At 43.7% G+C, this 27,414-nt stretch overlaps 1 protein-coding gene across 1 annotated transcript in view; it reads left to right on the top strand.

The window, feature by feature from the left end:
- Positions 1–9,808, top strand: part of RASA3 (RAS p21 protein activator 3) — a 128,350-nt gene extending 118,542 nt beyond the window's left edge. Inside the window, exons 20-24 of the mRNA XM_053935831.1 lie at positions 482–564; positions 4,173–4,384; positions 5,134–5,237; positions 7,207–7,390; positions 7,971–9,808. Of these exons, the coding sequence (XP_053791806.1) occupies positions 482–564; positions 4,173–4,384; positions 5,134–5,237; positions 7,207–7,390; positions 7,971–8,046 (659 nt within the window). The 3' untranslated portion in view covers positions 8,047–9,808. The remainder of the gene's footprint in view (positions 1–481; positions 565–4,172; positions 4,385–5,133; positions 5,238–7,206; positions 7,391–7,970) is intronic.
- The last annotated feature ends 17,606 nt before the right edge of the window (positions 9,809–27,414 follow it).

Here is a 27,414-nt window from a genome sequence, read left to right as displayed (position 1 = left end):
ATAGCAAGGATTTTGCTTTTTGCAAATTGTTCCTGTCTGTTCAGTAGTACACAAGAAATACCACTTCCTTCCATCATGTAAGTACATAGGGATGAAGAAAGATAAGGAAGTATGTTCAGATCATGCCAGTCATTATTTCACACTCAGCTTTGAGATCTTGCATCACCACTAGTTCAGTTCAGCTGACAGGAATGATTTATTTCATCGTCACCTTTGCAGTAAATATACCATGTCCTGCTGCAGTAATCAGTTTCTAAGAGGTTTGCTAGTGTAAGGTAGTGCAGCTGAAAACAGAAATGTACTTAAGATAATACTTAAGGAGCATGCTAGCAAATGCCTGCTGAGTGAAAGATTTTCCTTCTTTTCTTATGCAGTCAAAATGGTCTTCAAAGAAACAGAATTAGCCCTTAGAAAAAGGGCAAAAAATGAAGATGAGCTGTGAGTAAGTGGCTCATTATATGTGTGCCTGTGTGTTTTGCAGGTGATCACCCTCTGTGCAGCATTCCAATTGAAAACATTCTGGCAGTGGAAAGACTAGAGGAGGAATCCTTCAAAATGAAAAATGTAAGTAGGTCATCTTCATTAATGTATTTGTTAGGCTGCTCCAGATCCACCAGCCTAATCGCCTTTTTCCCTTCTGTAACCTGGATTGGATTTCTGTTGAAAGATGTACAACCACAGCTGCTTGTTCTGTATATAGTAGCAGGAATTTCCAAAAGTACAGCCCATTCAGATTCTTAACAGCCCAGTCAGCAGTCTTTGGGTTTCGTGATCTGCAGCACACTCAGTACTGAGCACTGCTGATCAGCTGTCAGCTCTGTAAGGTCACACACACAGGTAAGATGATCGAGTCCCTGCCCTTTCTGCCAGGCCTCTCTGGTCAGAAGGAACTTGCTGCTTATAATTGTGAAGGATCACAACTTCTTTATTAGTGGTTAGGTTTCTTTATTGGTTCATGAAAGTACATATATATATATATATATATATATATATATATATATATATATATATATATATTTGGATTTGTATATTTGGATTTAATTTGGGTTAGGTTATGTACCAAAACAACATCTGTGCTGTGGTAGTATGGTTTGCCATTTTGGTTGCCACATTAGGGAATAGCATAACAGCTGTATTTCTCATGCATGGAACACTACTGCCAACTTCTGTATTGTGTAAGAACAGACTTGATCAGTTTGAGTGGTGTTGGGAACTTTTTTCACACACCTCTGCCTGTAAAGCTGAGTCCAGTCCTTTAAAAATTGTATTTAGAATTAAACAAAAAAAAACTCAGTTTTTTTTTCCAGTTCTGAACATGCATCTACTACAGACTGACTTACATGTATAAATGGTTGTGACTTTTATCTTTTTCTGCCTTTAAGACTTTCCTGCCATCTACACTGCTTGTGAGCACCATGCAGGGCAGTGCTCAATCCTGCCCTAGATATTAGGTTCCTCAAACAGCTCTTTGTTAAAAAGTGAAATACAATTCTAGGCTCTTCAGTATTTCCCAGTTTTAGGTATTATTTTGGTAACATCTCTCTCTCTCTCTCTCTCTCTCTGCTAAAATGTGGAGCTTTTAGAACACATCTCAATTGTACTGTAGTTTGCTCTGGTGTTTGTAACTCTACCACACAGACAAAAACCAACCAAGCTGCAAAATAATTTAGGCTATCAGATGGCAGCTGTAACATGTGATGAACTGTTGCCAACTGCACTTTGCAAAACTAACTTGACTGAACTGAAGGCAGCCACACAGTTGAGATAAAACTCACTGTAGAGAGGAGTGAGCTACAATTCTGTAACTTATGCTGAGTGTACTGAGCAAGACTGAGCATCCAAAATATGTCTGCATTGTGAAGATTCATTATTGGAAAAATATACCTTTATTGTCAACATCAAAAGCCATGTGCTATTTTGGTTGCTTAAATTCAGTATTACCTGGGAAATCCAGGTGACTACATCCATTCCAGGAAGTAAGATTCAGTCTTTCCATTAACAGTAGAAAATAATGTTGCCACCTTCTTGTGCTAATATATTCCTGTTTTTCTTGCCATACATAAATAGATGACTGCAGCAAGATCAGAATTCTCAGAACACCACAGCAGATGTATTTGCAATGGATATTCCCTTGTGGGTGCTTGTGTGATAAAAATTCACATTTTGTATAAATACTCTCAGTGTATCTGTGCTCTGAATTGCACCAAGTGTGCCTTTTTCACTCATGTTAAACCTACCTGTCTGGCAGTAAGGCCAATAGCCTTCGTTGTTCTTAAGCACAGTTTGGGGAATGTGAGGGTGGCTTTAAGTACTTTTTAGGTCTTCTGTGTTGTTTGAGAGGCATCTGGTGGTTTTGGTAGTGTAAAGGTCTTGCAGTCACTTGAAATTCTTGGCTTAGTTGTGGGCTTCTCAGTAACTGTTGCCATATGTTGGATCACTTTGGTTGATATCCTCTTACACAAAGCCATACTCCTTAAATCTGTTCCTTGTTGCAATGCAGGAGGCTCCATTTAGCCCAGCAGGACATTAAAATTCTTTTCCTTGTAGCTCTGTGTTAATGGAGAATTGAACTGCATGTTCCTGTCTTCCTTTTTCTTCCTTCCATCCCAAACTCAAATTACCAGTTATGCCCTGAAGAATTATATTGAAAAGACTCTTTGTGTAGTTGGCACTGTTGGACTGATCACACCAAGCAGCTCCTACACTGCCATGGTGTATTGTGCATTTCTGATCATTGTCTGATACCATTAGGGACCAATATCAGACCAGTTGTCTGATACCAAGAGTGCTTCCCTGCTAAATACAGGAAAATGGTTGTTTGAGTTTTCCCTTTGCTGTTTGGCATGATGCACATTTTAAAGTGTCACAAAGGAAGAAAGGACTGTGCAAGAAAGGACTTGGTACTGGTCTGCAAGATTCTCCCAACCAGCTAGGTGCAGAATTCAAGCCAATATTTCAAGTCTGTTTAACAAACAAAGGCAAATTTCAATTTTGTTGAGTCTGGTTTGTTCTTATTGTTTGGTTTGTTTGCATGGTTTTTGTTGGGTTGTTGTGTTTTTTGTGGGGTTTTTTTTTGGTTTTGGGTTTGGGGGGGGGTTGGGGTTTTTTTGGTGTTTTTTTTGTTATGGTTTGGGTTTTTTGGGGTTTTTTTTGTTTGGTTTTTTTGGTTTTGTTTTGGTTTTTTTTTGTGTGTGTGTGTGCACCTCTCTGGTTTTCTTTTTAAAACAGCACAACAAAACCAGCTTTTGGAAAATTGTATTCCATATTATATGGGCAATGTAATGTCTAATGATTTGAATAATCAAGTGAAGAAGTAGAGCAGAGAAAGATAATTTAGACATACCTGAAAGGGAGAAGAAAATGCATTCACTATTTGCAGAAGCTGGAGGAAATTACCTGTCCAAAATTTGCAGCTAGCATCGCTAACTTGAGCTTAGTAATCTTCGATGCATGATCAGTGTAATCAACCAATAAGGCTGTGCATCACAAATTTCCTTCTTCAGGAGGAGGAAGATAAATACCCTTCTAGGTTCCAAGCTGTTTTGAATAGCTTTAGTTAAGATTTTCAATGGTCAAGCTGTAACACAGAATTAACGTGTAATTATTTAAACCACCTGATGTCAATCAAAGAGAAGCAGTATTTCTGTGATCTTCTAATAGCAGCTATAGTTGGGTATGGAAGCATGGAAGTTGCTAAAAGGCAGTGGTCATGCTGAAACAGGTACTGAAAGGACTAGAGAAATGGCAGTACTACAGCAAACTGTCACTAAGGCTGGATCCAAACTCTCATTTTTCTCTTTTCTGCCTTCTGCTGACGAGCGTTTCCTTTCAGGCCAGCGCTGGGTTCCTCTGTCAGTCTTCCAAAACTTGGAGTTGCAGCATTACTAAAATTGCTTCCCTGAGGCTGACAACAAATCTTGTTGAGACCCAAGCAGCAAGTTGATATTAGTTATTTGTAAATCATCTCCTACAGGACTGGTATCTTACTCCTTGTACCAGGTGAAAGGTCTTGTTCTTTTAAGGGCACATTTACTGCTTGGTTTTGTGTTGAAATAGATTTATTGGTCCATTCTTTTAGTATCCTGTGCTTGTCCTGCAATAAATCTTCACTCTGAGTGTAGTCCTAGGTTCACTGACTCATTCTGGTGCTTTATTCCATGGTTTATTTGCAGATGTTCCAGGTGATCCAGCCTGAAAGGAGAGTCCTGTATATCCAAGCAAATAATTGTGTGGAAGCCAAGGACTGGATTGATATCCTCACCAAAGTGAGCCAGTGCAACAAGAAGCGCCTCACCGTCTACCATCCCTCGGCCTATCTCAATGGCCACTGGCTTTGCTGCAAAGCTACTGCAGACAACACCCCTGGCTGCACACCCTGCACAGGGTAAGGGTTTTAACGTGCCATTGGTGTAGCTGCTGCCTTGGTTACATGTGTCTCTGCAGGGTGACTTGCAGGGGCACAGTTAACCAAGATTTGCCAGGTGTACAGGTATACAAAGGCCATCTCTTGGTATTCTTGATTCTGCATGTCTGGATCGAAATGTTGACTTTTTAGAGTTAGAGATGGTGATAGGAGGTGATTGTGGGATTAAAAATACTTTGGTTTTGATCATTCGTCATTAATAAAAATGTCCGAAATCCCTTCAATATCCTGTTTGTAAATTCCTGAAGCACTCATCTACTGATAGATTTAATTCTGAGCTGGTTTTTCCAGGGGGCTGCTCATGCTCTCTCTTAAACAAAGATGTACTGTCTGGTTTATAGGAAGCAATTTTCATCTAAACTGAGAGAAGTCACAAGACTGTAGTGGTAGTTAGACTCAGAATATAAGACCTGGGTAGTTGGAAGTTCAGTGCTTTGGCTCCTCCATCTGGTTGTAGCTGACTAATTCACCAAAATTAGTCTGGATACTGATACAGTCTTCTTTTTCAAGTCAGTGGAAGGGTGCTGGATAAATAGAGGAATAAAGAAGTTTGAACTTGTCTTCTTTTGGGAAAAAATGGAAGGTTTTGAGCTCTGTTACAGTCTGTTGGCTTTCATAAGAACTCACTTTGTTTTCCTTGTTAAGTGCTTTATGTACCATAATACACTGTTTAGCATATAACTTTTACCTCTCGTCCTGATGCCTTACAGAGGCCTGCCAGCAAATATACAACTGGATATAGATGGAGATAGAGAAACTGAGCGCATCTACTCTCTTTTCAACCTGTATATGCCAAAATTGGAAAAAATGCAAGGTGAGGATTAAAGATCATTATGTCTCCAATTCACTTACCAAGGCAAAAATACCTGTGAAAAGCTGTATGTTCTGGTTTGACCAGCCTTGCAAATCACATCCTAGAACAAGTGGCCTTTATTCCACTTGTTTCCCCTTCTGCTGTTTGAGGCAGTTGTGTGTATTATTTTTGGTGCAGTCTCATGGTCTGTAAAAAGTTCTTTGCGTACTAACAGTTGTTTGAAATATGGTCTTAACCACATCATCCTAAAATAGCATAGGCACAGAGCGTTGCTTGGAGGCTCTGAATTGACAAATCAGAGCCAGCACAGAACCAGAGGTTTACTGATCTTGACAAGAACTTGCACCAGTAAAGTTGAGGTTTCAGTGGAATATGGTTTTGTGTTACCAGAAGTCATGTGCATGCACATTCCCAGATTCAGAATAGGCTGGATACAAATGGTTTCTTCGGAAAGGCTCTTTCAGAATTACCCATCGAGGATGACCTGTGGATGCCTATGAAATGTTGAAAAGTGGAGTTTTGGCTGGGAAACTTTCAGGAGCTGAGGGAAGTAGAGATGTGATGGAAAGGATAAAAGAAAGAAGAGATGGCAGAGGAAGTTGGTACTAATAGGCATGCCAAGAGAAGTATCCGGTGTACACAGTGCCAGACTTGAAATCTCAGTTTAGCTCAGGGAGTGGCGGGGAAGCCTTCACTGTGGCACTGATCTTTAAATAGGATTTTATTTTATAATATGAGATAAGCCAGCGGTGTCAAACACACAGACTGAAAAGCACTTTAATCTGTTCCTGGCTGCTGTGCAATTGCAAACTCAAGATCCTCACCACTTCCGAGCTGTCTGAACCAGTGCCCAGCTTTCCCCTGTTCCAAATCCTCTGCCAGAGCCAGCATTGAGTTTCAGTGTTGGGGAAAAGGACACAGGTCTGGCACAGACAGTACAGCAAGGGGAAGGGAATTTGAAAGCTGAGACTGGGATAGCAGTAAAGCTAGGAGGAGAGACAAAGTAAAATACTCCCCCTTCCTTCCCCTTCCTTCCCCTTCCTTCCCCTTCCTTCCCCTTCCTTCCCCTTCCTTCCCCTTCCTTCCCCTTCCTTCCCCTTCCTTCCCCTTCCTTCCCCTTCCTTCCCCTTCCTTCCCCTTCCTTCCCCTTCCTTCCCCTTCCTTCCCCTTCCTTCCCCTTCCTTCCCCTTCCTTCCCCTTCCTTCCCCTTCCTTCCCCTTCCTTCCCCTTCCTTCCCCTTCCTTCCCCTTCCTTCCCCTTCCTTCCCCACTCTGCTGCAGTGCAGGAGTAGATCACATGGGAACTATGTTGTGGATGATCATGTGTAGTCAGTGCCCAGATCTCTTGGTCAGGAAGGCTCCCTGGTAAGATCAGAAGGTACAGAACTTTAACTTGCCCCTTTGGATATGTCATAAAGCAGGCAGCCAGGCAGTAGTTATGGCATATTCTGCTTATGTTTATTGTATGAATCTTTTAGGGGTAATGTGGTAAACCATGACTACTTCAGCCTGTAATGTTTTCAAATTCAGCCTGTACTTGCTGCCTGGGGGTGGAACCTGTCCCAGCAAGTGAATACTTGACTTTGTGCGGGCCAGCCCTGCAGCACAGTGGCAGAGACAGGCCTGTGTAAGAGTTTCCAGAATGTGTGCATGGGGTGCAGATAGTGGCAATTGAGATGAAAGCATTGCCTGTGCAGCAAAGGACAGCTTCCCACCAAGCCAGGAGCAGCTGCCAGGCTTGCTGCCCTTTCCATATGAGATGAGGAGGAAGGAGTGGGCATGGGACACCCTCTGTGCCTCCCAACAGCCAAGCAAAACTTCTGCTGTTGATGTCAGCCACAGTTCTGTGGTGGTCATATAGAAGCAAACCAAGAAACTCTATGAACCCCAGACTGAATATTCTTAGTCTGCTTGTCTTGCTTTTTCCCCCTGCCTCATATCTATTCCTGTACTTTATTTTTTTTCTCCAGAGGCCTGTGGGAGCAAATCTGTATATGATGGACCTGAAGAAGAAGAGTATTCTACATTCATCATTGATGACCCTAAGGAGACATATAAAACACTAAAGCTGATTATTGAAGGTGTTGGAAATTTAGAGCAGGAGCATGCTCAATATAAGAGGGATAAATTTAAGAAGACAAAGTATGGAAGTCAGTAAGTACAATGGGTAGTACAAACAGGGGAATGGTCCTGGAAGATGGTATTTCCCTTGCTTATGCTCTGGCTTTCACCATACTTCGTATAAAAAAGGTCCTGCAAACACATAGAGTAGCACTGTGGCTTAGGAGTTATGTCACAATATTCTAAAGCACTGAAATGAATTTTTTAATGCTTGTTTTTAATGCAGTTTAATTAATAAAATTTAAATGTGGGTTTGTTATACTGTTGGTTTTAAATTTTGAACCCATGTTGGTGAGCTGAGCAGTAGTTAATAACAGAAGAGACATGTATTTACCAGCTTATCTTGGAGCATTGGTTTAAAAATGGAAAGAGTGGCTGACACAGCCACATGACTGTATTTTGTGTACACACAAAGCATTCTGCATGCAGCTGACAAAAGAGAGGATCAATTCAGTCAGTTCTAGCTCAAGTAAAATGCAACATTAACACTACAATTACAACTCTGAAAATCAAATATAGGGAAAAAGTTCATGTGTGTTCCACTTTGTTCTGACATTTTCATGTCCTGACAGAAGGTTCTATGTGTAATACTGGTTTATTTCTTTTCTTTCAGAGAACATCCTATTGGTGACAAGAGCTTCCAGACATACATCAGGCAACAGTCAGAGATCTCAGCACATTCCATATGAAATGCAAAGGAAATCACAGGACAGTGCTGAAGGGTTGATTAGTGATGCTAAATAGCAAAACAAAAGGGAAGCCACACATGTAGCAAAATGTATGGATAAGTGTCAAGCTTACAAACTTTGAGACTTGGTAAACGTATTCTCTTTTCAAGAAACTGTTATAATAGTTGCTATGCACTTTATTCATCTGGTTATTGACAGATGATAAAACCCTGCCTTCTAGGCAGTTGTCATGTGTATTTTTAAATTTGCTTTGGTTTCTTGGAATCTAGTGATCAGTTCAATGATCGAGGTGTGTGGACTTCATCTTGACAACTCCCATGCAATTCCTTGTGTTTTAGAAACCAAGCATGCTGCTAATATGCAGCATTTTCTAGAAAGGTTGTTTGTTACTGTTTTTTGTTCCTGATTAATGTATATTATGCCACATCCCCTGCATACTCTCTTAGGAAAAGTTTAGTAACACTTCACTTTTAATGCCTGCATTTAGAAAAGAAGCAGAGAAAAATCCCTCTGGTGTAATCATCTACATTGTAGTATGTATTCTGAGCAGGCCAAGGAGCAGGCCTTTTGTTTTTACAGCAGTGTAATTTTTGCTAACTGTGCACAGTTTTTAATAGAAATTCAAATCTGAATGGTACTCTTGATATTTTTGAGATACGAAGCCAGTTCTCCAGGCACATTCAGCAGACTTGGAAGATGCAATCTCAGCAGTATAATAAAACTGACTGTCATAAATAGGAGTAAGAAAGAAATGAACTCATGTCAAAGTTAAGTGTTTCTTACACAGTCCAGTGAATGGTAATCTTTGAAAGTCTGCCGACTGAAAGGCAAGGTAAGCTGATTTTGATGACCTTTTATCACCACAGTGAGAAGGACAAATAGAATATGAATCTGGCAGCTGAGACATGCTGATTCCCAGGCACAAAAGCTGTCAAGATGGGTTTTCTCTGAAAGGATATAATGCACTGGAGTCCATGCTATCCTAGTACCACTTGCTTTTCTGGAAAATAGATTTCTACTTTTCCAAAAATGTTTTTAAATACTTTTTAAAAGAGACTTGTTAAATGATATTTAGTATATTAACATGCATAATGATAACTTGTTAATACTATGAGTATAGTAAAAATGGAATGAGCTGTGTATCTCACTAATACCAACAAAACGAGAGGAATAAAGATCTTCTAAATATTCAGTGCATATTTGTGTATGCTGTTTAGCTGTACACCATAATTTTTCTCTGTGTAAGGGTCTGATAAACAAATATCTAGCTTTGATGGCTTGGAAGCCTGCATGATGGACTTTAGGCCTCTGTGGGGTAGGAGCTAGTACAGGTTTTAAGCTGAGTTGGATCAGAAAGCATTGATCAGTTTAATGTGAAGATGTCTGTCTTTGCTTCAAGTGTTAAAGAATAATTCTTAACTGTGTCCTCATTGCATCTGACATGATTTGAGATGGCTAAAGTACTTCAACTGCCTCTGTTTGTTAGTGATGTTCTTAGGAATTAAGTTTTGGTTTTGTTCGAATATATAGTAGACCACCTTCTAGTAGATGATAAATGATCTTTTATTCATCTTCACCCAGCAGACTGGGGAAAGGGAAGTAATGAAGCATTGCAAAAGATGCATTTAGGACTCCAAGCTTTTAGCTGCCATGAACTGCAATTTTTAACATGTATTTGTAACTTAATATTGTTTTTAAAATACTAATGACCTGTAATGTGTGTTCTACTTGCCAATTAAAAGAAATGGTTTATTTCTGAGAACTGTGTCCACGTTTGGAGTCTTTAAATTCTTAGTGGCCACCAGCATGCCTCTTGGCAAATCATCTGCTGAGAGTGGGGGCTGTGGATGAAGATCCTTGTGAGTGTAACCTGCCAAGTCCCATCCTTTCTCCTGATTCCATCCCCACCCACCTATTATCAGCTCGTACCCATGGGACTCCGCAGTGAACCAGACTGGGCATCTGAGCCAGCCATGAACTACCTTAGCAAAGAAAGCTTGCTCAGATAGGTCAGGCATCTTGAACTGGTTCCTTGTGTTACTGCACAGTAACTGAGCTGAGACCACGTTGAAAGGACAGGAGGAATGAGCTGAGCCCACAGCACCCTGCAATGCCTATGGATTGGCTCACAGACCTATGGAACCACCACCCTTCTGATTAGGACCCATCCTGTGCCAAAGCCTTGGACTTGCTGAGGTCTGTGCTAGTCATTCATACTCCTGGAGCTTACCAGTGCTCTCAGGACAATCATGTGCACGGAACTCTGGCTCTGAGATGTGTGACAAGCTGCACACACTGGTTCTCTTGGGGAGTGTTCCAGGGAGGCTGAGCAATGCCCCCCCCAGGATGGAAAGCTACTGACTGGCATTCAGGGTGTGTTCACTCAGCTCATGTTGAAGGTGACTCCCAGTGCTGTGGTGGGTGTCTCTCAGCAGAACCCAGGCATGTGCTTCCGAGAAGCTTCTGGGGCCGAGCTGCTGCAGGCACGCTCGAGCCGAGTGACAGTAGTGGTTTAACAGATAAACCACATCCAGGAACAAAAACCAAACTGATGGTGGAAGACACATCACTAGTGTGCTGGTGAAGGTGAACTTAACTACAGCTGTGGGGTTTTGCTGTTAACTGTTAACCTTGTTTTGAAAACAAATTTTTACATTAAATGAGGTAGGAAACTGACACAATATTTGTAAGAAATGAGAAGAGTTAAATGCAAAATTACTGTAAAACTATTTCCAGCTCTGTCTCTTTTTCACTCAGTCTCATCTGGTGTATGCAATAATTTTCTTCTCCTGCTAACATAGCTTAAGTCAATAGGAAATCTTTGAAATCTTCTTTTCTTACAGCATAACATTGTGTGTTTGGTGAGGGGGTTGTGTTAAAACTGGGCTTCCAGTACTTGCTCAGCCTCTGTCTCCTGTCTGTCTGCAGCATATGTTTCTGATGCTATCTTCAGAAACACTCAGAAATCCTACCCACAAGAGAAATAGCTTGATTGGGAAACCTGGGACAGCATCCTTTGTGTCTGGAATGAAGAAAATAGGGGAAAAAAAAGCATAGGCATAACTAAGCACATCAGGTCAGTTTACTTCTCTGCTCTGAGGCTGAAAGACAACAAAATTATTTTTGATAGAAAAAATAGTTAAAAGCTGAGCTGTTCTCTCCTGGGACTCCTACTGCCAAAGAAGTTCCCTGTGCCTGTCTTCTCCCTTGCTGAAGCAATGTGCTAGGGCAGGACTGATGTGGTGACAGGACCCAGATACATAAGGCAGTTAGCTGTGTGACACAGCTGTCTGAGGCACCTGCACTTCGATGTGATTCCCATCCTCTTTCTGCCATACTCTGTGCTGTTTCACCTTCTTAAAGGTCTGTGTGAGATGCTCACGTGGATAGCAGGTGTGAACCCTGCTAGCCCCCCTTTTTAGGTGCAGGAAATGGGTGTTGCAGGAGGAATATGGTGTGAGGACTGGCAGTGGGTGGTGCTTGGAGATAAAGAACAGCATCTTCCCACGAGCTGCCTTCTGTGGATGCATTGCAGCTGGGCTAGCAGGGCTGACTGAAGACAGCGTTTCCTTCTGGCTCTTGGGCTACTGTCATTAAATGGTAAATAAATTATTCCAAAGCTCAAGTGGGTACTGAGGAACAGAGGAAGTTTTAAGACAGAAGCACTGTATTCCTATATGGATAAGATTCTGGGTATGATCTGTGAAAGAAAAGATTGCAAAGATTCACCATGAATCAGTTGTTCTGGATTCCTAAAATAAAATAGGATCCTAAAAGATTAATCTTGAGGATAGAAACCAGCTGTCCTAACTTGTGAACAAATTACACATGCCTTTCCATTTCAATCCTTATTTTTCTTCTGCTACTCCATTTGAGCCACCCTGATTTACCTGAAAATTTAACATCATTGGGTTTACTGGTTTTGTGCAAAGCTGTTACTTTCAAATGCAAAGTTGCCTGGTGTTAGTACGTTTGCTTGCAAAAATAATGTGGTAGTCTTGATTAAACAAAAGGCTCACCAGCAGCCTGGGCTAGATGTAAGGAAGGCTGAAATGATGAAAACAGAAATCGGCTTTTTACTAGTTTGAAAACATTGCTATGCTGAATCTTAACCAAAAGCATACCCTAGATGACATCTTGGTTAGTCTTGAGAGCAAATTCTCTCTACAAGTGTGGGGTCTGTCTGGTGTCTTGATTCACTTTACTAAATTCAGTCATCATCTTTAACCTCTGTCACAGTTGCACTGTTCTGTCCTAAAGGTGTCAAAAGGAAGTACACTTTTTATTGTTTGCTTGAGGCCATAACAAAGTACTACCTAGATATAGACTCTTACAGGCAAATGAGTAAGTTTTGGTAGAGGTGACAGCATTGCACATGATTGCCATCATGTACCAAAGGTATAAATTTGTAAATTTAATTGACCAAGAAAGATACTTTGGATAAATGTAGCCATTTATTTCTCCAGGGCTGGAAACTAAAACTGCAGTCATCACGTTTGTGTAGAGGAATCTGATGATGGGAATACAAGAAGTGAATTTCATGAATTAAAGGTGAAGAAATAAATACTTGATAAAAACACAAATGGTGCACAAAAAAAGGGGAGGGCTACCCTGAAATGCCTTGTGTTTTGCTTTCTTTGGCAAGTTTTTCTGCATTTCAGCTTGGCTAGAATTCCTACTTCTCATTCTCTATAGAAGCTATCTTTTTGGCAGCCATGAGAGCCTATGACTAGAGAGGATCACAGCTGAGAAAAGCAACTTTAAAAATAGACAGACTCATCTGTGGTGTCTGGAGATGCAAATGCTTTGCCTCCTGCTGCGCCACAGTGTTGTGAGAACAACTCCGTGGTATGTCTCTTCTTGTGGTAAGGACCCCTTAAAGAGACCCTGCTGCCTGCCCTGGCTGTGGTCCTGCATCCCATTAATTGCACTGATGAAACTGAATCAGTAAAATAATTGGGAATTGTTAGGAGGAGATTTTGGGCAAACCTGGACCGTCTGCCTAACCAGGTTTACAGCAGTCTCATAAACACTTGTGTCAGCACAGCTGACAAGATGAGGACAAGCCACCCGGAGAGCTTTACCACCAGAGAGAATGTGATAGCTGCTCTGGCACCCTCCCCACCAGCCCTTTGCTGCCTCGAGTTGGCATGGGGAAGGCTGTGAGAGGCTCAAAGGCAGGCTAGTTTTCCCACTAGAGACCTGGGCCTGAATCTCTCCTTCATTTAAATATTACCATTCCTTGGTATAATTTCTGTCAAAGATGCAGGAAGAGGGAAAATTAAGCAAAAAATTCCTCATAGGGGAGTAGTTTGTTGAGCCCTCTGAGAGGACTTAGCATTGAGTCCCACCAAAGAGTAGCTGGTGTCCAAGCTATTTTGGTGTCAGAGATGGCTGATGCTTTTGTTTTATTTAGAAGTTGTGACTACAGGAGAGGAGATGACATTCTTTACTGGCAGGCCTGGACAGATAGTATCAATCTCATTAAGAGGAGAAAGATATGAAAACCCTCATGGGGAGACAGGACCCATCTTCCTGGGCTGGAAAGGGCCAGGGCCTGCTCAGCTCTTATGGTGGGACCTGACACAGTCAATGTAAAGCAAAAGCCAGGAGGCCATGGGCACCCTAAAGTAGAAAAATCAGAACTGGTTTTGCCCAGTGGGCTCCCAAAGCTGAATGATGCTCTCTTAATCAAGCAGTAATTAATTTTCTCTGCTTGTTTCTCCTGCCTAAGCAATTCCTGCTGTGAAGGAGAGCTGTTGTTTTCTGTTGTGTTCCTTCGGAGCTGAAAACCCTATGAGCCACCATGCAGCCACATGTGCATGGACCACCTGCAGCTGCCTGAGGCCAGCAAGGAGGAGAGTGGGGCACTTCCCTGGCTCCCTGCATGTGGGTGCTGCAGGACAGGGCTGCTGGGAGTCTCCCCAGGCTCTGCACGCAAGGTTGCCACAACATCTTTTGCCTTCCTTCCTTCCTTGGCCCTGCCCCTCCAATTCTATCCCAATTTCTTCTCCTCACCTGGTGCCTGGGCAGAGACAGACCCTACTTACCAGCACCTTCCTCTTGTCCCGGCTGCAGGCACAGCCTGTTGCCCCTTCTGGTGTCTCAGGTCTTGTGTTCACCATTGCCCTAGTCCTTGTCATCACTAATCACCAGAAGACTCAGTGTGGAAGGGGCCTCTAGGGGACCCCTCATCCCACCTGCCCCTCAGATCAGGTCTTTTGACTGCTCCTGACAGTACCTTTGTCTTTGAGCCAGCACTGCTGTCTTCACTCAGTCCAGGAGGTCACTTGGGCAGGGATACAGTGCTGCAGTAGAGGAAGAACAAAGCTGGTGAGCTCTCTGGGAAGTTTTATTCTTCCCTTACAAGAATCTCAGTGCTACTTGGAGGTAATGGGATGCAAAGAGAAGTATTTCCATGCCGCAGGCAACTATGTAAAATTTCACTCATCTGAGTATTTGTGTGTGACAGGAGCTGAGTGTTCAAAACCAGACATTAGGGTCTTTGAAATGGCATAAACCAGAAGTGAATTTTCTTTGGCAGGGGATGAGGAATGATCTGCTGAATATGTTCATACACAATTCTGACAGCACTGTTAGAGTGTTACTTACACAGGCAATCTCAAATCTCTTGTGATATCTGTGAGAAGCAAGATTTGTATTTAAATTAATTCAGTAAGACATCGTAAGACAAAGAAAATAGGATCTGCCTCTCAGTTGCAGATGTCCACCATGTAGATGCTGACATTTCAATTAGTTACTCATCCTCCAGTAGTCGGGGAAAGAGAGAGGCCACTCTAAACTCTGATTCACAACACTTTTTAGAATGTCTACTTTAGGATGAAATTAATCAAACCTGAAAAAATTTTCAGTTCCATTCTGTAGACTGCGAAGAAGCTGGGAGGATGTCTTACAGCACAGACATCTGAAGCTGGTGAGATGAAGCCCAGCCAGGGTGACAGGAGGGAATCCCAGCTGCTGTGATGTACATTGTCGCTCTTTACTCACCCCCGTTGTGCAGCTGGTGATTTCTTGCAAGCCCTGGATGTCCTCAGAGGGTTTTCCCTCCTGCCTTTGGTGCCACAGGGACCGCTGAGGCCACTAGATGGGGGTGCAGGATCTCCTGCAGGATCCGTCCCACAACCCCGGGGTCCTGCTCAGGGCGTGCTGCTCAGCGGTGATCCCGGGCAGGAGGAGCTCGGGAGCGCTTTCCTGCGACACCAGCGCTGCGCTGGGCTTTGCTGCCTCAGCTGGTGCCACACACGGGCTCAGGTGGGATGTGACCCGTCATGGGTTCCTGCTGAACATGCTCTGAGGGCTTAAGCGAGTTGTTTTTCCTTTGGCTCCTGTGCTGGGAGAGGATCACACCCGGTCAGGTACAAAGCTGGGGCTGCTCCAACAGCCCTGGATGCACCAGGAAGCCGCCGGGACCCAGTGCGGCCTCCCAGACAAACTTGGGCTGGCAAAATCACAGCAAGTTGGTTCAAGCCTTGCCTGGCGAGTTCACAGTGCTTTCAGCTGTGCACTGGATGCCAGATAAAACAATATTCCTGTTTGACAGAGGGCAGCCAGATGAGAAAGGTAAATCCCTCCTGCTTCAACACAAGGAGAGTGGCAATTCTCATGTGGTACCACTTAGTTCTAGAGCACCAAAGCAGCAATGAATTTCCTGGTAATTGCTTTTGGTTTACTTTGTACTTCTTGTGTTGCATGTGTATGGCATGTATATTGCATGTGTGGGATATTGTTCTAATTTTTAACAATCTCTGGACCCTTGATTTACTGTTCTGTCCTCTTTCCAAAATGCAAAAGGAAATGCACTTGAGTGGGTGAGCTGCACATCCTTATTGTTAAACTCACACTGGAAAATGACTGTGTATTTAAGTCTCCAGTGCCTCCAGTGATTCCTGTGGTGTGGATCAGAGAGCTACAGGTGGCCCTGTGGTCCTATCTGGGGTGGCTGGGAAGAAAACCCAAGGCCAGAGGGCCTCACAGCATTAATACAGTACATCCTCATCCACATTGCCATCACATCCACATTAGAGCTGGCCCAAAGGATTTATGTTCTGGAAAAAAAAATTATAAACAATGTGAAGGATATTGACATTCCTAAATTTGGAAGTGGTTATATCATCCTATTGTTTTTGCAAGCACTTGCAGAACAAGAATACTACTATATTTGATCAATCTTGTGAGTCCTGAATCTTGTGAGACTTCTTTAGAGCTCCTCAGCTATCTGACCAAGAACAGCTCCCAAGCACATCCTTAAGACATGGAAAGCATCTTTTATGCCTTACTGTTTTGTTTGCAGGGATCAGGTGGGGTTATCAGCTGTGAGGAGTCCTTAGTAGGAAGTTGCTGGCAAAGCAATTCTGCTTCTGTCCTGCAGTCCAGGCACCAGAGGAGCTGGGCTGCTTCCCAGGCTGGACAAGGCAGGAGAGAGAAGGAGCAGTGCTAAACAGGCACCTGTGTCTTGGGAGCTGCTCAGACCTGGTCTGGGGAAGGATCTGAACCTCAGCTGGACAAGAGAGAAATTTTCTCTACAGCTTTCTTTTATGTCCCCTCCTGGGCATTGTATATTCAAACCTCTGTCCTGGCACGCCTTAATCAAACCCCGACCTCCACAGCCCCTCCTGCTGTCACTGAGCTCCCATGGCATGGGGGATGGCTGCTGGCAGCTCTCCTGGAAGGAGCAGATCCTGCTCCCCACGGGCTACCAGCTGTCCCTGGCAGGACCGTGTGAGCCCAGGGAGTTTGCCAGAGACATGCCCAGCTGGCGCTGGGGAGGCTGTAACATGTGGCCATGGAGCACCTCTCCAAGGCACATCCTGGAAGAGGAAGCATCAATCACGCTGGCTGTGTGGATTTCTCTATACTCTGCACAGATCAGCTGATCTCTTTTTGTTTGCTCTGTGGTTTTTCCCTGGGAGGCACGTGACTCGTGACCTGCAGATTTCCCTTCTTAAGAAATGTTTGCCTGAGATTCGAGCCAACACTTGGACTGGAGAGTAGAGCGTTTCTCAGCCAGCTCCTCCTCTGCAACACCCCTAAATGTCAGCGTTCTGTGCCTTTCCCCTGGGCAGACATGGGGGCTGGGCTGGCAGGACCTGCGTGCTGGGGGCACAGGCTGCTTTCGGCTGCATTTGCCAGAGACTGGATGTTTTGTGCACTGCTTAGCTGAGATGTCTGTCTCCAGATGCTGGAGTATCTCATTCTTGGCTGTGAGGGTTGACATGGACCAGCTGAGAAGCAGATGCTAATATAAACAGAGAAACAGAGCTTCAGTCTGGTTTTCCATATGTCCAAGTCACCTTATACAGAGGAATTACACACATTATGTGGTGCTGTGGTTGGTGCAGGGTGGGGCTGTGATCTCTAATGCTTATTTCTAAAGGGCTATGCTGAAGCCATGCTCCTTTTCCTTCTATGTGTGGCTTTGTATTTAGGTGAGTATCTGTTCTCATCCCATTTGCTACTTAAATTCCTGCTGCTGGTCTGTCTCACACCCATTTTCTGTCATCTAAATGTTACCTTCTTCTTTCACCGTGGTCATTGCTTTTGTAGTACAAAGTACAGTTTTGGTGGGAAGGGCTGGGGGCAAAGCACAAAATTAGGTTCTTCTTGCACCAGTGAGGTGGGTTTGGTTCAGGCTGCTCTTCTCAAAGTGACACTGGGGCAAATACAAAAGACTATGAGAGAAGAAACCAGTGTTAGATACAATATTCCTTTCCCCTGCTATCCGTTTTGTTTCTCTTATAACAGACACAGGTGAGATGATGCTGGAAGATTTACAGTCATCAAAAAATGATGAGGCCACTTCCCACTAATAAGAGCTATTCTATGTGTTCTATGTGTTTGTTCAGAGTCTGGGGAGGGCACTACTGGGCTAAAACCTAGCAGAAATATTTTCCAGCTCTGAGAAGCCCTCTACTATTTGCAACAGAAAATTAAGGAAAGGGTGAATGAAGAGCAAATTCAGCTATGAGAAACCTTCTGGAGGTTAAATCTCTGCCTTTACTGCCCTCCAGGGCATGCTGGCTTCAAAGGTGAGTGAGAGAGGTGTTGCATGCTCTAGGTAAAATTTTGCTTTAAACATTCAGCGTAATGGTCTTGGTAAACCACCTCTTCCTGGTGCAGTGAGAGCCACACAGCCAAAAACTCATTATCCAGATATACTTTAATCTGCTTTATCATAGCTGGGATGTCTGGCAGTCTAGCACTCAATAACAGAAGACTTCCCTTGTCTCAGTCGAGATCTGAAAATTGCTCTGGGAAATATTTTTGGTACAGTGGGTGTATCAGCCCAAGTCACAAACACTTTCTCTTGTTAAATGGCTTTTAAAAGGTATAACCTCAGCGTTTTGAATTATCAGACAAAACAAGACTTGGATGCAGTTGTGAGGCCTTGGTGGATTATGCTTCACCCTGAGTAATACCTCCAGCATCCCACTGTCTGCTCTCCCCTAAGCCATTCTGTGGACTGAAGGCTTTTGAAGGCACAAAGGGATTGTAGTGTATCCTCTTCACTGCATACAACAGGTTCCATATCACAGAATCCTTGGGAGCTGCTGGTGGGATTTAATTTTAACAATTTTAATAATTGTTAAACAATTTAAAACTATTTTAACAATTGTTAAAAATTGAACAATTGAGCCCTGAGCTGATCTTAAGCACTCACTTCTGAGCATAATGTGTTTTTGCCGTGGTAGAGGAGAAGCAGAAATGATCTGTACAGCCCGTACAGCTCCTGACCCCAAGAAACAACTTCTGGAGCAAGTCCAGGGGACATGACTTCAAGGGCCCCTGATAAACTCTGGAGTCAGGTGAGGTAAGTCATGGGAGCTGTTCATCATTCAGTTCCCTTGAAACAGAGGAGCTGAGCATGCTGCTCAGATTTCTCAGATTTACATGATGAGAGGAAAGCCTGTGCAGTCTTAGATCCTTTCAAATCCTACCAAAACTAAGAGCTGCCATCCTAATCTAATAAATAAATACATATATATGTATATATATAAAGCAGCAGAAAGCATCTCAAAGCCCTGCTAGGCACAGGACAGCAGTTCCCAAACTTCTCTGTTGCCACCTCTGTCTTTTACTGGGAGCCACTGGCCCAACAAACCCTCTGGACAGTGTAAGCTTGCATCTGTATATCTCTGAAGTAGAAGGTGCAAAAATAGCCAGACTCCACTGCCACCCCTGTTAACCTAAGTTCAGTAGAGACAGAGGCAGGAGAATTGCATGTTGGGGGTGTTGAGGTGCCCCAGTCACACTCAGTAATGCTCTTGCTGCCATTGCTGCCTGTGCTTGGGACCCAGCAGTGACACCATTGGAGCTGTGGCAGTATCTCACCCAGAGAACTGCCTTTCACTGAGATATTCAGAGGATTAGCAGAAACTAAAGTGTGAGCTGTCTGTCTGTCAGCTGGCCCTTCAGTGAGGGGGGTCTGAAGACACCATGTCTCTTGACTATTAGAATTATGAAAGAAATGAGAAATCTCCAAAACCTCCCAGCAAACCTCCATGCAGTGAGGCTGCCAGAGGACTGAACAATCTGAGCAGTGCTGATCCCTGAGAGCAGCCACTTAGTCCTTAGTGGTACAGGGCTGTCTGCAGCACAGCTGCTCCAACTCAGACTGAGGCATCCAAAATCTATTCCAAGGTCACTATAGTTTTCCTTCCTGTAGGACGTCAGCAGCCCTGTGGTGTTTGTTGGAACTACAGATAATTTTCCATCTTACAAAGCACAAGGTTTGTTGCAGCATAGTGGGTAGGCTGGGTAAAATATCCCACTTACTCCATGTTTCTCTTGTAACATTTTCCCCTTTCTGCCCTGCCTCCATCAATAGGGCTGACATGTTTTCTTCCAAGTTACCAGCGTACACCTGCCAGCAACTTTCCATTGTCATGGGAAGTCCTTCTGTATTCCTCAGTATTCCTCAAAAGCACAATATTTTCTCTTGCTGCAACCAAATAAATAACTGGAAAAAAAAAAAGTTTGTGTATCAGATACATCATTAGCAAACACTGGGCAATTGGGCAATTCTTGTATTTGCCCCTGGCAATGTTGCACAGGGAAGTGTCATTGGATGTCAGCACAGTCTGTGTCCCTAAAAGCTCTGGAAAGCATGATTCCCTTTCCTGACGTAAATGCCATTTGGAGCTGAAGAATTTAATCTGATGTTCATGCAGCCTCCTTGAAAGGCTAAGGGTAGTTAATCCTTGATTGCCATTGAGTGTGTCCCATCAACCGTGCAGCTGCAGATAGAAATAGCTTTTCATAAGATAATCTTTCTTTTTCTATTCTTTTCCCTGAGATCGTTTTTGCTGTAGGAAATATGTTATTCAGAGCAATGGGCTTGCAGGGGGCCAGTAAGGCATCCCTGCAAGCTGTATTTTTTCACTCTGTTCTGAATTTTCTTGGCAACAGTACACAAAAACAACGCAGGAAAGTGGATATACTGTAGGCCATGATCTGATGTTTTCCAGACAATGTCTGGCAGCAAAGTGCACTCTTCTTCAATTCTTCAATGTCTTCAAGAGGTGGGTAATAGAATCAAATATAGGTGTCCAAGAATAGATTTGACTTGTCTGCTTCTATCTATCTTTTAATGTACTTAACACAAAAAACACCACTAGGAGCTCAAATTGAGCTCCCCACTCAAACCTGTAAATATTTTTTGGAACTCCTACTTTGCAGTTTGCAGTCTGAGCCTGTCCCACTCTCTCTGCTCATCACTGGGGAGCTGTGTGGTGGGGCTGGCTGAGGACAGCCCTGGTCAGCTGAGAGCCTGGCAGAGTCTGCAGTCACCAGCACTCATCAGGGGCCCCGAGCCATCTTGGTGAAGACATGATAGGAGCATGGTCAATAAAATGCTGATTTTCATGCAAGGAGTTGGAAAGATCATAGAGGGAGGAAATGGCCAAGAGCGGTTGGCATGGCCTGACTCATCACTAAATTAGCACAGTGGTAAACCTAATCTCTTGAGATGGTCAATGTAAAATGACTGTCAACTTGTGTCTGCAGAAACACTGCTTGTAAAATTGAGGCAGGTTAGCTTTGGGTTTAGTTGTGAATAGCTCAATGGTGCTACCTCATGGCCAGAGAGAAAACTACTTCACCCTTGTATTCATTTTTAAAATTTTTATTTATTCTGTAAGTGACAGACTTGTCACTGGAGTCTCTTACTGCTGGACAAATGTTCCAAGTACAACCAAGTCTCCAGCAGCATACGTGGGAATTTTTTTTTTTCGGTGGAGACGTGGAGATGGAGTGCAGACTTAAAAGTTGCAATGTTCACCGAGTACTTCTGTTGAATATAAAGTTTCTGTTTGTCCTTCTCCTGTTACCTAGCAGTGTTGTACCCATCTCAGACATGGAGCTCTCTGGCACAGGGGCAGCTTCTGAGCTCTGCTGCCCAGCTCCCTGCAGAGGAGGCCACAGTGGTGCACCCACCACAGCTGGCTGGCGTTGCAGCTGGCCCCTACAGACACCATGCCCTATCTTGGGAAAGACAAAGTTAGGAACAAGCCGAAAAGAAACTGCTCAAGGCCTCTAAAAAAGTTGCCAATGGAAGCCTGATTCTTTTGGGCATTTTGTTCTTTCCCCCAGTGGATGCCAACTGTCTTCTTTTCAATACTAGCTGGAAAAAGATCAAGCACCAAATCATACTAGAAATGACTCATGATTTGGAAAATTGGTCTGGCATGGGAACCCCTCATTCCCTTTCACCACCTTGTTTCCAGCCCTGACACAGAATATTTCTATCCTGCTAAATAAAAGAGAACTGGGGACCCATCGTGAGGCCACTGGCTGTTACCTGCCCCTTGCTAGGCAGATTTAAGCCACACTGATTGCTTTCACTCTGTATCACACCCACCCTGGGTCTCTTCTGAACCACAGGTGGTACCTCTTGGGCCCAAAGACATGTCTGTGTTTTTCTGTCTCCTTTTGATGCAAAGGGTCAGGAATACTGTGAGGCCTCACAGTGCAGCCCCCAACAGTTGCTTTATAGCCGGACACCAAAGGTGGGAGGGAGTGAGTCCCCACAGTCAGTGCTTTTATGAGCTAATTCCAGTTCCTGCAAGAAGATTCAAAGCCTCCATCAGATGGAGAGCAAAACCTGCAGAGGTAAGCATTGACTGAGGCCAGGCCCACAGCTCCTCTGGGACCGGCACCACCTCTCCTTCATCAAATCAGCCACTGGCCCAAGAAAGCTTCTCTGTGGGGTAGCATACAGAGTAATAGCTGTCCAGTTTATGCACCAGAAATTAGCTTTATTTGCCAAAAACTCCTTCAGTAGTTCTGAAAAAAGTTAAAGATATATTGCAAAATGATCCTCATATATACCATACTGGACTTGATAAGATGCAAGATTTTAGGGTCCCAATGTCAGAGACAAACTGGTGTTTGTAAGAGCAAAACAGTCATCCTCTGGGGAAATTTGTGTTGGGACCACTGTAACTGGTGTCTTCCTGCTGCTTTCCTGTGTAGATGTGGTACACACACCTTGTTAGCTGAACTGACCTGGAGTGCAATCCTACCCAGGGACAGAGCCAAGCTTCTGTAACAAAGTGTTTGCAGCCCTTTATTTTGCATGAGGTTTTGTTTACCAGCATACAGGAGCTGGATGAAGGAGCCACAACTTTTTGTCAGCAGTGCCACTGTCCTTGGAGCTGAGCTGGAGAACTGTCCTCCTCAGATGGACTCTGATTTTAATATTGGTGAGTCTTCAGACTTATGTGAAAAACACACAATACTTCACACCTTTCACTGGCACTAAGAGCACTCTGTCTTCCTGAGCTTCCCTCCCAGCAGAGACACAGGGCAGGAGATTGGATGGATGGGAATAGGTCTGCAGACAAGGCTCCAACCTGGTGGAAATTCATTGCCTTTGTCAATTGGTAAGTGAATGTTTTTGTTTGACCACAGCTTCATGGTGCATCCTGAAAGCAGCAGTCAGCCCTGGAGATGTTTTCCCCAACCTGGGGTCTGCTGGAGGAGTATCACTGGAATGGAGGATGTTTGAGGGCTAAGGAAGGATCACCTACCTCTCAGCCGAACATGAATGAATGCTTAGTCAGCTGAGGAAGGCTCCTCTCCTCTGGTTTGGGACCTTGAAGAAGCATTCAGTGAGTTACAGGAAGATTTACACAATGTCCCAGCACAGTCTGCTTCCTGGCTGTGGGGACACAGAGTTTCCAAGAATCCCCTGAGCTCATGTGAGAGGCACTGAGCTGCAGCCTGGCAGGAGAGATGCTGGCTCTGCACATTCACTCAGCCACTGGGATGGAGGAACTCAGCCAAAGTAGTTTTTTGGCACATTTTTCTTTCAGAAAATATTGAGAAATAGAAATTTAAACTAGCAAGTTTGTCACTAGAAAACCCCATGGAAGAGGCTCAGGATTGCTCCTGTGGGAGCTCTTGACTGACATGTGGTGTAGAAAGTTTCAGTCTTTGGATGGGTGTAATGTTAGCTTGACTTCTTTCTGTGGTGCTGATGCAGAGAGACACAGTAATTGTATGCTTTCGCCTAAGTGCAACATTCTGGCAGCCTCAGCTTAAGAAAATAAAATATTAAAGTTCAGATTGCAAAATATGATCCAGTTGTTCTTGGTATTGGAAAAAATACTGGAAGTATTACAGTTGAGAAGAGGCCTTTACCATTTTCTCCAATTTATCTACTTTTATGTGCTTATAGCTGCTGAAACAATAGGGAGAACAAGGAATATTAAAGCTGATTAACCATAGAAGTGAGTATAGGGCTGTCTGACTGTTTCTCTAGTATCACTGGACTTTGTCATAGATCTGGGTCTCAGGGGACCCCTGACTGAAGAATGCACACAGAGAGCATTTAGCATGACTCTGTGTGAAAGCCAGTTATTTGGATATGCTAGTAGCACTCTATGCCACTGTTTGCCAGTGGCATACCTATTCCAACTGGTAGTCAAAACAAGCAAGATGTAATAATCCATTAAAAAAAAAAAAAAAAAGCCCCACAGGATATAAGAATCCACACAATATAAGCAGGATAAGCAGCCAGAAATACAAACCGTGTGTTGTCTGACTTCTAAACAATTGTCTTGTCAGAGTGGGTTCCCTGCATTTATTTACTTCCATGAACAATAGCCTCTATTTTCTTAGTGTCTTTCAGGAAGCCTTTATAAGCACTCATCCTCTGAGGACCATCACTCTCCAGAAAGGACCCAAAGTGCAGTGTGACCTAGGCTGCAGTGCTGCAGAATAAGGGTCTTCCACCTGTGTGAGCTAGAAATCCCATGTTTCAAAAATGTACCAACAACCTCAAAAAAAAAAAAAAAAAAAAAAAGGTTTTAAATATTTCTTCTGATTTCCAAAGGAAATCAGAAAAGCCTGGAGTCCTAGGTTAGGGGCATGACTAGTGGAGCTAGGCTGCGTGAGTGAGCTCCCAGAGATTATAGATTGCTCACATTATATTCCCTGCCTCTGCTGTAATGAGTTTGTGTGTGATGCTGCCCTGGGACAGCCCTCAAGGGATCCCACTTGCTCAAGCCCATGGTGCTGTGGGCATGTTTTCTCACAGTCACAAAATGTGATGCTATATTGTGCTAGACCAGCAGGATTTTGCTGTTTTGGATAAGAATAGTAGGTGACAGTCCTACTTTTCTCCTTTGAGCCTTTATATCAGCAAAACTTCCTTTCCAAGGAGCTGATGGTAGGAAAACTCTCTGGGGAGCTGCCCTATGCAATCTTGCATGAGGAAAACCCTTCTGAGGACCTCCAGCTTGCTCTGCAGGAGCAGCACATCAGCTGTGCTTGAGGCATGTTCCTTCTAGCATCAGATGTGACATGCTGCAGTATGACTTTCTTACCCTGGCCACTGCACTTCACATGTCTGATGGTGTTGGAGACCTTTCCCCAGCTCATGGCTCATGTCTCCTGTTCATTGTAGATATTAAAAATCAGAGCAAATTTCACAGCCTAATTCTCTGAAATGCTGCCCTCCCATCACCAAACTCTGACATTGACTCCAAGCAGGGATAATACCTCCATGGAAAATTCAGGTTCAAACCAGTTCCAAGAGCCTAATCTGTTCCACACAGAAGAGCATCCCTCTGGATTAGAAAGTTAGTGGTGACAGGAGCAAAGACTCCACACTACCCACATGCCATTGACTCACTAAGCTGGTTTCCTTCAGGGTTGCTGCAGAAAGCTGCAGCCCTGCCAGAGGGTCAGTGCTGAGTTTTGGTCTGTGCAAGGTCCTCAGGGATGGTCAGGTGGGAGCCCTCAGCAGACTTGCATATTTTCATATGCACATCAACTATGAAAATAAGAAGGTCATGTTTGACTGCAGTGTGTAAATACATTTGTATCTGCAGCAGTTGCCTTGAGAGAAGACATTAATCCTCAGCAGATTTTACCAGGAGGAATTTCTCTCCTGTGAAAAATTTTAATCTTCAGGTCATGTTACCAGATGCAATACTGAGCCAAATTCCCTCCATACCTGTGGGCTGGCAGCTGCCATGGACTCTGTTCCCCTACATTCTCATGGGTTTTGGGTCATTTGGCAAACTTCAAGTTTGAACCCTTTTTCAAAAAATATGCAGCATAGGTAATTTCCTCTATGCTACAATAAAAAAAGTGTCACTTAGGAAGTGTCCTTTCAAATCATATTTTTGATGTTATCATCAGTTTTGTTTCCCTTTTTGGTTTCATTTACACTGGCTACAGCATCTTTTTTCTTTTTTTTTTATCATGTCCAACAGAAACAGGCAGCACTCCAGGTAAGGATGAGATGCTATTAGAAAGCAGCCATGTTAACTGTGCAGCATTCCCTTAGTAACAAACATTCATAACCGTCCTGCCTTAAAACATTTAGTTAATTATCAGATAAAACTCAAGGGATCATCCTGAGAGTCACCTGTAGAAAGTGCTTTGTGACCATGTATGTCATGTATGTGGCACCATCACTTGATCCCCTTCAATGACCAGGTGAATTGGTGCCACATGGATGTAAAAACCACATGTTTTAGTCAATATAAGTGTTCTCCTTCTGCTGACATGAAAGCTGGAGCTGGTGCATGTTCTGATCTAGGCTGGAGAAAGCCCAAATATAAGAGAAGCATCTCTATTCCACTGGTCCCATGCTGCACACCACATCCCTCTCCTTTTATCACCTCAGGCTTGGTTTGTGTTTAGACTTAGTTCAGCAAAAGAATGATCTTTTGTCAGGAAAGGCTTTTCTCTCTGTCATGCTGGTCATGAACCATCTCATCTGATTTGCCTGCTTCTTGAGCAGAGAAAGGCTGTGTGCAGCGTACCGCAGGAAGACACTGCTTATAACTGTAGGAAAACAAAGTTCATGGAGTGCTTTATGCTGCATGTGTCAGCTGATTATTTTTGCAGAACACAATGTTATTTCCTCCTAAGGACTGAATCTGCTTTTCTTAGTATTTTCTTGTGTTATTTGCGCTTTGTTGCATTGTATCCTTGCTGCTCTTCAGCCTGTTCTCTTAGGCTCATTGGCCCCCTCTTGACAAAGAAAGCACATTTGTGACAATGAGTATTTATTTGCAACACCTGATAAATGTGGTTTTCTAATATCTGCACTGGTCTTGGAGGAGAGGAAAAACCAATACCTATGGGGTGAAATCATGTTTTGGTGGAAGGCAGCGGTGAAATTCCTACCAGCTTTGCTATGGCCAGAATTTCAGAACAAAAGGGCTTGGGAATCCAAACACCTTCACTACCTCCTCTAACTGCCTGCCTCGATGCTGAACCAGGAGCCCACAGAAACACCTCTCAGCTGCTGCCTCCCTACTGTTCTGTCACAAAAGAGATTATTTAGGAACAGAGGACTGCCCAGGATGAGGTGCTGCTCAGCCATCCCCACAGCTGCAGGGTAGGGTCGACACCCATGGCCTCACTTCACACACTCATGCTCCTTGTCTGGCAGGTGCTCTGTGTGGACCCACCTGCAAAATCACCTTTAGCTGTGTGGGACACTTTGGCACTTACTGCTAGAGAGTGGCTTTAGTGGGCACCTGAAACTCATGAGTGGCCTCAGTACCTAAATCAGGCCCACTTTGTCCCATCCTTCCTCCCATGCTTTCTTCAGCAGCTGCTTTCTTGAAGCAGCCTCAGAGCACTAAGACATGGTGATGTAAGTGAGGGTTTATGTGGCTCTCTTCTCTGGAAAGCGTGGGATTAAATACTGTAAGCCTTTGGCCAAAGCAAGCTACGCTGTCCTCTGGGACTGATCCTGCCCTTGTTGAAGTCAAAGGGAACTTTGTCTGATTTTGCTGACTGTTGTGAAATATTGTCTAAAGTCAGGATTTCAGTTTTCATCCTCATGCTGTGAAGATGGCAATGGCCCTGTCATAATTCATAATT

The sequence above is a fragment of the Vidua chalybeata genome, chromosome 2, assembly GCF_026979565.1.
Source record: "Vidua chalybeata isolate OUT-0048 chromosome 2, bVidCha1 merged haplotype, whole genome shotgun sequence".
Taxonomy (NCBI): domain Eukaryota; kingdom Metazoa; phylum Chordata; class Aves; order Passeriformes; family Viduidae; genus Vidua; species Vidua chalybeata.
The sequence above is the reverse complement of the archived record's forward strand: the minus strand, read 5'-3'. Positions and strand labels throughout refer to the sequence as shown.